Source organism: Topomyia yanbarensis, chromosome 2, assembly GCF_030247195.1.
Source record: "Topomyia yanbarensis strain Yona2022 chromosome 2, ASM3024719v1, whole genome shotgun sequence".
NCBI lineage: Eukaryota > Metazoa > Arthropoda > Insecta > Diptera > Culicidae > Topomyia > Topomyia yanbarensis.
Window position 1 is genome coordinate 69,320,534 of NC_080671.1, and position 11,071 is coordinate 69,331,604.

General features: G+C 40.0%; 1 protein-coding gene across 1 annotated transcript; it reads right to left on the bottom strand.

The window, feature by feature from the left end:
* Positions 1-7,703: 7,703 nt before the first annotated feature.
* LOC131678376 (cilia- and flagella-associated protein 91-like) lies at positions 7,704-10,523 on the bottom strand. The gene is made up of 3 exons (XM_058958456.1): positions 9,427-10,523; positions 9,209-9,365; positions 7,704-9,146 (listed from the first exon to the last, which is right to left on the bottom strand). The coding sequence occupies exons 1-3, from the start codon at positions 10,455-10,457 to the stop codon at positions 8,013-8,015; spliced, it is 2,322 nt and encodes a 773-aa protein (XP_058814439.1). The 5' UTR covers positions 10,458-10,523; the 3' UTR covers positions 7,704-8,012.
* Between the last annotated feature and the right edge of the window lie 548 nt (positions 10,524-11,071).

Genomic DNA, 11,071 nt, shown 5'->3' on the forward strand with positions numbered 1-11,071 from the left:
TATGCTATGTCAAACAAAACATAAGCTACCCAAACCTATACACATTTTGCCAACAGCTGGTGTCTGTATACAACATTCCTACGGTAGAAGGCCACTGCAGGTTATTTGACGGATACCACCCGTTTCTTCGCATCTATGACATCGCAACAAACAACCCCTCACCCCCCTACACAAGGTCTCTAAACTAATTTCTTCAAGCCAATGAATCATCTGCCCGAGCCATCTGCAAAATCGGGTTCGAGCCAAACGAGCATCAAACTGTTCGGAGTCCTTGGCATCTTTGCCAGTACGAAACGAGAAAAACGATTGGAATTTTTCCGCTTGATAGAGAATATATCATCTCAGCGAAATTTATTATGCATGACGTTGTAGAAAAGCGAAGTCTGCGCGCTTCACTCTAGCTTCATCATCACCATCATTGCCGTGCCGGGTATATACCCCCCCCCACATATTCCGAGGCTTCCAGCCGCCATTCTCGTACCCGCGATGGTATCGAACACTAAAAAGTCAGGATTTCGAGTTGGACTGACTTTCTCTGATCACGAACCGGGAAGCTATGAACAATGAATTGAACGTCATGATGTAGGGTAGTGCATTCATTATTCACCACAACAAACAGTATTATTTACAGACATCACAAAATCACCTTGGAACTGAATTATATTGCGGAGTTTTCGACTTTTTATTTTTAACACTTCGCCTGCGATACTAAACCTATAGGACAGTTGTAGGGTTAGTATTTCGACTCTACTGATACTCTAACGTGCAGGCATCGTAATGTTCAATCACTCATGAGGGAAGATGATTGTCTGATGTTCGTCCTTTTTGGATAAGACCAAATCGCATAAAGCTGCAACTTCACAAATGACGTGAGAATATTTTTCCCACCCTATTCATAAATGTTACTATTACAACTATCAATAAAACCGATAACAAACTATAATAGACTTATTCTGTCATGTTTATGAAGTGCGCCAACTATCTAGAGATCTTAAAAGGGATACCGTGCCAAACTCAGTAGCTCATTCGTCGGCGGATTTATTTATCTTATTTGTTTTAATTTTCCGGAGAACTTGCGTGTGTGATAATAACTTTTCATGTGAAATTGAAAGTTTTTATGTTTGAAGTTTAGAGAGCAAATTAAGATTTTGAAGTTGATCCACAGACTCACAGACATAACACTATGAGAGAATTTCCTAAAAAAACAGCGATTCGACTATTTTCCCAGAACACTAGCTCCACTTTTTATTCACGGTCCCAAACACTCATTTACTGGTGGGTTACCCCTCCGGTTTGGGAGCAATTTTTCACTAGTGGTCTATCCACATATGCTTGTTCATATGTCAGTGGCGCCATAATTTCAAATGTGGCCACAGTCCCAACTACAAATATATTTAAAATGACCGTTAAAGCGAGCGAAGCTTTGTTTTTAAGTGTTATGTCTGTTAGTCTGTGGTTGATCGTTTGTTTGGTAGATCTTTTTCACGCTAGTACCCTACATTTGGGACAAATAAGAGTTCAGCTACCCTACATTAGTTATGTGCATTGTTGCTTTTCATTTCCATTTTTCTGTGTTATCCTTCCACAGTTTGTAGCATTCTAAGTTAAGACTGACTGTAGGGATGTCTGTTAATGCATAATTCATGGTCGCTGTTATATCGCAGTTTTTTTTATAGTTTCATAGTTGATTAGGAAGTATTTTAAATGGAGATCAGCACAAAACAGAAGTTTGGTTACCACACCTTTTGAATAATCACCGCAAGGCGCCCCCTACCACAGTAAACTTTCCAAGTTGAAAAGCTTTTATCATGGCAACACTTTGGCAGCAAACGAGGGTGACTATGAAAGCTTCAGCATTGCAATAGATTTGCATTCCATTGAAAGATTTTCGATTGCTGCATTGATATTCATGACGAAACGTTTTCTGTTTGAGAAAAAAGTAGCTACCAACCGGAAGGTGTTGTTGATTCGCAATTCAATTTCAATCGTTTCCATTTTACCTTTCAGTGGCTGATTTGAAGAATGCTAAAAGAATTGTTAGAGTAAGTTTGGGAAACATGTTTTCGCTTTTCACATAAGTACGGGCAGATATAGGTAGGGTTGAAAACGAAGTAGTGTGGAAATGTCCGTTAAACCTTGATTTGGAACATAGGGTGACGAGCCAATTTTCGCCATGTTTCTATTGTCACCATACCCATTTGAAGCCGTTTGGTTAGAGCAGTGTCTGCCATCTTTGTTCAACGCATTGAGTCAAATGGTAGCGCAACAATAGGGGCACTCGGTTGAAGTTTTTGTTGTGCTCAAACACGAAAATTGCACTGTTTTCAGCGCATTTGTGTTATTATATTGGTTCTTAACAACGAAGCAAAGCTGTTGATGTCAATTTTTAGGCATTTCATTGATTGTAGGCCGAGAAATTAATGAATTAGTGATGCACCCTGCTTAGTATGGTGAAAATAGGCACTTTACCCTATGCACATTCGTGAGTTACATTCTGTATCGATGGCATTTTGGATATTTTTTATTCCAAAGACTCGTCGAGAATTTCAAATACCAGTTGAAATCAATCCCAGTCCGTGCAGTCAATTAATATCAAGCTGTTATATGCGGGTTATGAAGCATTACATCAGTACTCAGTATCAACTGTTTGAAGGTTATTATTTAAAGATGGGCGTTTCAGTTAATATAAATCAAGAACACTCGTTCTCTTTCTCCAGCGTATCGGTCCTTGGAGAAAGAGGCCAGCGAGTGTTCTTGATTTATATTGACTGAAACGCCGATCTTTAAATCATAAATTACTACCATAACAGTCGAACACACATTAATGGGTAAAAAAACTAATCATCCTCATAATCATCCTCATCATCGTGGCCGAACAGTCAAGGTGTTCCGAATCATAACCGAATGTATTATAGACTTCCTGGTCGGCCGCAAACACACACGATTGCAAACAGCAAGCGTGCGCGGCGTCGTCTGCCTGTTCCATGACCTTTGCTGAACAAAGCAAGAGCAGGTATCTCATCCGGCATTCACGTTACAAGTCCAGCCAACTATAGTGCTTCCTTCAGTCTTCTGCAGTCAGCATGCTACATATGCTGCGCAAAGTTCGTGGTTCGTGTGTCTTTTTTATCCGAACAAATTGAACCGATTCCATAGTGATGGACCAAACTCTAGCCGTTATCGAAGAATTCCTATTAGTACCTTTAAGGAGACACATCGACATTTTGGTGACCCTGTTTCTTCTTGGGTTCTCTTACTTGTGGAATTTTTTGTTCTACTGGAAATCCATTCCAAAAAAAGGAAAATGGCGAAACATCAATAAATATCCGTGAAATAACATCTTTCGTACAGTACAATGATCGTCTGTTTTCAACACTGCCCATCACGATTATGACCCATAGGTCCCACAAACAACTTAAACCAGGTAATCTTGAAAATCCATACAACATCAATAGCAAGGATAACATGGACGAAAACGATTAGGCAATCCATGAGACGTTTCTGATCAGCTGATTATTTCTTGTTTACTTATTCTGACGTTACTCCGAGGGGTGCGACGTCCGACAATATCGTTGATTCGATCCAACATCAAATGAATCGGGCTAACAAAGTTGTTTGTCGGACGAGTTTTTCTGTTCGCAGGAGTAGACTTGTTGACAGAACCCACCGGTGAATTGTCAAACAAACGTCTAATGGATTGCCTAATAAACCAAGAGGGAGAGAGAGAGCGCGCGGACTAAGTGATTACCAAGCAGCAACAGGCAATGCAGTTTATGGATCTCCAACAAGAAAGAAGATCTTACGCGGAGTAATAACTCGCGTACATAGGATCCGATGAATATACAATAAAAATCGACTTAATTATTTTCATTTGCATTTTGTAAATATTAGGAGATTCACGGCTCAGGTAAGCTAACGCATTGAGTCATGTCAAATAAACGAAATAAAAAAGTACATCCAACATAATATGGAGCATGGAATATCGCGCTCAAACTGATATTATTAACAAAAAGTGATTAAATGTTTTCGGGATGAATGCAGGACGCATTGTACAAACCTTCCAGTAAATAAAATGATTGACTAGTTATTCCAAGTTACCCGTCGCACAGTGACAACGTTTCTCAAAATAAGTTTCTCTACAAACTTTCCATACACACCTCGCAGTTTAAACACTAAATGAAAAAGGTATGTTTTATATGAGTCCCCTTAATTCAAAATTAGCACCTATTATATTGAAGTATCCGAAAATAAAGAAACCGACTCCAATCCTTTTATGAGCGCTTTGTACAATATTAATGTTTCTGATGTATTTCGGAATAAAAAGCAACATATTTAATAATGCGGGACACTTTCCGGGATGCCTAGTCAAGCGAGACAAGTTATGTAAATTCGGGCTTGTTTCGCCTAATTCCGCCGTTCTGATCACAACATATTTACACCAACCTATCCGCCAGTTTTCATAACACAATTGATAAAATGAACAAATTTGGAATCAACAGTAGATTTTGCAGCTATTTCGATCCCATGCTCTCAGATCGATAGATAATGGTTGCCATTGGAGATGATCAGGTGTAGCGCAGGGAAGCTACTTGGGACAGTGGATGTTTCTGCTTTACTTCAATGCCGTGTATTTAGTGCTGAAAACTTCTCACAGGTCCTGCACAGACGATTTCAGTATGAAACTTTCGCTGGATGTGGTGTAGCAAGAACTACATGTGTTTTAATCGGAAAAAGTGCTCAGTGATCGGATTCCGACGAAAAACTTTCAGGCAGTACAATACCTCCCAGACCTCCAAAACTTTTTTACTGCCGAAGCACTGCTTACCAGACCCCAGAACTTTTTACTATCAAGGCACAGTCGATTGAGAGGTAACAGGAGAAGGCTGTCCCATTTCGGATGTCCTGAGTTTTTACTCGCCTGGTATGGTCACCCTAAGTAGACTGAGCCTATGCGTCGTAGTCGAAGTTTGTTTTGATGGGGAAATGCATGTGCATTATATTGTTATACGGAATTAAACGGAAGACATCTGTCTTAAGAGGATTAATTATTACATTCCACTAAGTCGCTCAAAAAGTTTTTTTTTTAAATCGTGGTCAGTGCTCAGTAATTTTAATGTCAGTCGCAAATGACAAGGGAAATATATTTTTTTCAGGTCCAGAACTTACTGAGAATTTTTGTTGAAGTTATTTTGCAAAAACACATATAATGCTGCACTACTATGACAGGCTTTTAGGATGGCATGATTTTTATATCCAGATATGTTCTGTTACTTTGGAGAAAATAGGGGAGCATTTAACCATATCTTTCCCTGGTAAACTGAAAACGAGTAACGAAAGAGAGTGTGTTAATTATTAGTGCTATGGGCGCTGAACCGTCCGGAATAACGCAGAACACGGATCACCACACGACACGAAAGTGAATTTTTTATCTATTCCTCCTTTTTCATGCTAACAACTCGTGTACCCCTTTGTCCATAATGATTCATTCGCAATTTCACCTCAAAGCGTATTTTGACGGATTGCATTCAAGCTTTCATCCTAGATTTCTACTGGAAATTTTTATCCAAAAATGATAGGATATTCCTCAAACACGACTAAAGCACCATCGTTTTCCACCATCAGAATAAGGACAGTAAATTTAGTATACCTACTGGTAGGCAATGCGATTTAAGAGTGTATGTTAAAACCGACAGCATATCGCCAGCATTAGCCAAGACACAAATCAAATACATCGACAATTGATCGAAAGTAAAGAAATGTAGCAAGCATTGAAACCGTTATACGATACAGTACAGTGTGGGGACGTAAGAGCATGTTTAGGAGTGTTTCATTTCTAGATTCATAATTTTTACAGTTCTATTATATTAAACTGAAAATTTTAAAATTAGAAGTTGCTGTCCCCAGCAGCAGTTGTAGCGGATGTTCTATTCAGTTTAAAATTCATGTCTCGCCATTGCTTCAGCGTTACTGCATTCAAATTTATTTTTCCCCAATCCATCGGGTCTATCTGTGCTGAAAACTTTGCATGTTTTTAAAACACAGTTCTAAACGTGTTTTAAAATCAGCAACAAATAGAACGAATTCATATAACAGTTTTAAATTTTGAAACAAAACTGTTCGAAATTATAAAACAAAACGCTCTGCTGCGGATGTGAATGTTTCAGTTTTTCATATATGTACTACCGATTTGATGGTGACGCTAGTATGCCTTCTCTGTACGAGTACCACGAACAACGAAACGAAAAAGTTTCAAGAGAAAAGCGTGTTTCGTTACGTGTGCTATGAACGCCGTCAATTTGGCTAGAACCAGGCATTGTAATTCTCTCTCACTCACGCGAGAATAGGCTTATCCGATGTCCAACTTTTCCGAGATAATAGCGTGAGAATAAATTTTCCGGATAGTTTATTTGATTTTTTCCTTCTCACCGGAGAAGGTGATAAAATTTTAATTTCGTGGAAATCAATAAAAGCGTCAACACATACACTTTTTTTCAAAGAAAAGCGTCAAGAAAGTACGACAGACTTGTGTTTTCGTGTTTTGGAATAGCGACAGCAAGGCAGCGACCGCAAAGAGGATACGATGATAAACTGATTCGCTCATTCTCCGGTGGTTTTCTTTACCCGGAGAAATAACGTTGTATTTATCCGGAGAAGTTGTGTGAGTGTCAATAACTTTTCGTGTGAAAATGTCAGCTTTTACTGTCGCAGTAGCAAATTATCCGGACGCATTTACTCATATGAACGATAAATGCAATGCCTTCTCATCACTATTTCACACGGTAGGTGCACTTAAAAAATCTAAACGTTAATTCTATTGGCTTCAAACCACTTAAAATCCATATAAAGAGGAAATTCTAATGTTATCACGTGCACACATACCTTCTATGTGTCAACTGTATAAATTATGTATGCGCACACATAAGTTATATGTGCGTATTGTTATAGAAACGGGATTTATGTGCCTTATAGTTATGAAATGTGAATGGAAGATTAATATGTCTTGTAAATACGCACATTAGGTTTATGTGCCAGCAAATAGTGTCGTTCTGCTTCCGCTAATTGCAAAAATATATGTGTAACATCAATAGCACCCATTGCATTTATCGCTCATATAAGTAAATGCGCCCGGATAGTTTGCTACTGCGACAATAAAAACTCACATTTTCACACGAAAAGTTATTGGCACTCACACAACTTCTCTGGATAAATACAACGTGTTATTTCTCCGGATAAATAAAAGAGCCGGAGAATGCGTGAATGAGTTTATCACGGTATCCTTTTTGCGTTCGTGCTTTGCTGTCGTTATTCCAAAACACGAAAAAACAAGTCTATCATACTTCTTTGCCGCTTTTCTTTGTAATTAAGTGTATTTTTTGAAGTTTTAATTGATTTCCACGAAATTAAAATTTTATCACCTTCTCCGGTGAGAAGGAAAAAGTCAAATAAATTTTATCCGGAAAATCATTCTCACGCTATTTGTGGAGACCGAGAATTTTGCGACCCATCTTATCTCGGAAAAGTTGGACATCGGATAAGCTACTTCTCGCGTGAGTGAGAGAATTACAATGCCTGATCAATAGGCATAACATTTACATTTTTTTGAGTGTAGACGCAACGTGTTTGTGCACTGAACAGAGAACAAACGATAGATCAATAGTTTGCTTGCTTCAGCGGAGCGATTTTTTGTGTTTCTGCTGGGCGAGTTAGGAAGTTGACCCCTACGTCTTCGATTATCGTACTACTAAATCTAGTTATAAGTTAATGATTATATACTTTTAAGACTATAATAAGTCGTTTACGCTTGATCTGTACGGTATCTCAAATAAATAAATATTTTGGATCAAATACCCTATATCAAACGTAATATTTTATTAGTAAAAAATAAAATAATTTCATTCCAATGGACTTCATATTTTCCTCTTATCATTTTTGCAGTCTTGGTCTAAATCTGTCGAATCAAATATGAGTTGACGACCGGGATTCAGAATAAGCTTATTACTTATCAAGGCAAATTATTCCTCACACACAAAGTTTAACATGTCCTCGACCAGCTCGACTGCCATTCGTTCAACATCCTCCCCATTTTCGGTTTCAGCACCATCCGCAATTCCGAAGAAATCATTCATATCGTCTTCCGGTATCTCCTCTACCTCATTCTCTGAAAGCACACTTTCGATCATCTGACTCAAAATGTCACCGATAATAATCTGTCCTTCACTTCTCGTCTCAAGTTCTTCAACAGTGTCTTCCGTTCCAATGGCTTCAGCTTCAGCAATAACAGCTTCACTCCGAAGCGTCTCCATTACCTCCTTTGGAACTGAGTCAAGCGGTTTACATTCAACCTGTTCAAAAATGGCTTCGTGAGCTGCCGCCAGCAATGGTTTCTGCTTGATTTTTATATTTTCCCGAGCAAGCCTACGGAACATGTCCGGCATTAGCATCTCATCCATGTGGCAGGAAGCGATAGTTCCCTGTTGGTGACAGGGTTCGTCAACAATACGCTTGTCCGCCTCTGAATCGAGCTGTTTTATCAATTCGTGGATTTTTTCACGAGTATCGCCCAGATTTTGATGTTCGACATTTTCCAGCAGAGCATTTTCTAAATAAATGGCCATCTCCTCGTTGTCCTGATATTTAGTTTCGGAAATATGGCGGGCTTCGCGTGCCTCCCGGAAGTAACGTTCCTGTTCGGTTAGAAGATAGAATGCTTGCATGTTTCGTTCGTTTTGAAGCCGAGTGAGTTCACGTTCCAGGGTTGCCATCAGAGAAGTCATTTGAGCATGAGTACAATTCTCTACGAACTCATCCAACAGTTGCTCGTTGCGAAGGATGTGAAGGTATTTTTCCCGAACGCTTCCTGTTTTGAGCGGAGCTATTGGAAAAAATTCTTCGACAACCGGCAGCCGATGCGTGGCAATCAGATCTTCCACCATATCACGGTCAGCTGCGTAGTCCTTATGAATCATTTCCTGGGTCGCACGTCCTCGGATGAGTTTCTGCAGCAAAACTGCTTGCTGGTAAAGATTGTCGCCCTCCAGTTCCTCGCTCAGTCTCGGGGGAGGTGTAATCGTACCCTCCGTTGGCGAGGATACTACGATTAAACATTCCGGAATCGATGGTGGCGTGTCCTTCTTGTGGCGGAAATGCTGAAAGATAAGAGTTTGGAAAGTATTACTCAGTCGAACCATGAATGTAATATCAAACATACCTTCAATGAATCATAAAGTTTCTTCAGGAAATTATCAGACCAGAATCCTTTTTGGTACTCGCGACAGATCTCTTTTGGCTTCCACAATTCGGAGCGCTGTTTGCTATCATCCGTGGGTTTGCGACTTACAGTTATTTTGCGATCCAGTTTAGCCATTCTGTTTTCAAGAAAGTACGATTAGTTTGACTGGTCTGAGGAAAATATCTAGGCCAACTTACCCTACTTCGACTAAACTGGGATTATAATTATAGGCTTTATTAGAAAGTCCTTTTTTGGGTGACACCGGTAATACCGCTGCTTCCGCCGGTTTCGTAATATGCGATGAGCGGTATTTATTTGCCTTCGAATTCATCCGTTTCTTTTCCAACTTGCGAATATTTCTCTCGTAGTTGATTCGCAGCTTTTCCATCGCTTTGTTTCTTTCCGAGTTTATCCTATTTTTGGTGTTTTCCATCTTACTTTCCGTTGCTTGCAGCGTATCCCTTTCCCGCTTGTCCATTATTTTTGCTACCAACTGTAAGCGAAGCATTTGGTATCGATCAATTTGGCGTTCTCGTGCCACCCATTCTTCCCATTCGAAGATCTGAAGTGTCAATTTTTGCTGGGCCCACTCATCGGCGGAGTCGCAACTTCCCAGCGCGTATTCCCAGTTGCGTTTCTTTCGAGCTCGCTCGATGATCTCAACATCGTTAACTCCCGGATACCGCGTATGTTGCAACATTTCTGCCACATAAACGACCTCCGGTGTTCCCAAGTCAGCATCCCTCACAACGGCCTGTGGCATCCACGGTTGAGTTTGGGCAGACGAGTCTCGATAGATGGTTTGCGAAGCAGCATCCTTGAATCGGGGTTCTACCGCCGTATCACAAGGGTAAAAATCATCTACACTGTCACTCATTTTCAGTATCGCACCGGTCTCCCCAGCAGTAGGATGACAGAAAAACTTTGACCGCTCGGTGCCCAAGATTCGAGATAAATCCGGAGCGTGCGGTTGTGTGTAGTCGCAACTCACCTGCACATCTGGGTTATACGGTAGCGGATTCCGATGCATGACATAATGATTTCGAGTCATTCGTGGGAGCTCGCTGAACATGGTTTGGTACACCGGGAAAATGCCGATAGGTGCCGAGCGACACAGGGCGGCTTGGTTTGCTTTGCACACATCTTTCCTATCGGAAGCGACGAACAACGGATCGTAGATATGGTCGAAGGCACGGGATGGACCAACCATGTGACTTCGGTAGGTCATTTTGTTTGTCAGTAATTTTAGTGAAGAAATTTACTGTTAGAGTAACACGAATTCCAGTGAACGTTGGGAAATGGCACTATGAAAAGTCAGACCCGATCGATAATAAATCAACAATCGTAGCCACCGTTGCTAGTAGCAATAAGTACACAAGGAGACAGGGAACTGTAAACTGAATCGGGCATATCCTTTTCGGGTTATTCCTTCAACAGGTTGGTGAATTGTAAATGATTTTTCGTGTTCAGATATTCACGACAAATTCAACTGAGGGGTCGTTGTTGGTGTTTTTGCATGCACAATATTAATCCAACCAAAAATTTTCAGTTAGAATAAACAACTTACAGGGATTTCAGCATACACAAAAGAAACAGTTACAAATAAAATTAAATCAACTGTTTTCTTATTCACATTCGGCGGAAATCGTTTTGCAATTCAAATGATCACTCTGTATGAATGTGTTATCTAAAATCGTGCGTACAACGATATACAATTTATCACGAGTCACCATTGCATTGAGCCCAGTGCTCAACTTCTGGGAAAATTTTTTTCTCTCGCTTCCACCGCAAAAGCATCGTCCAGTAGAATAGTCTTATTAACAAACGAACGTCACATAGAAT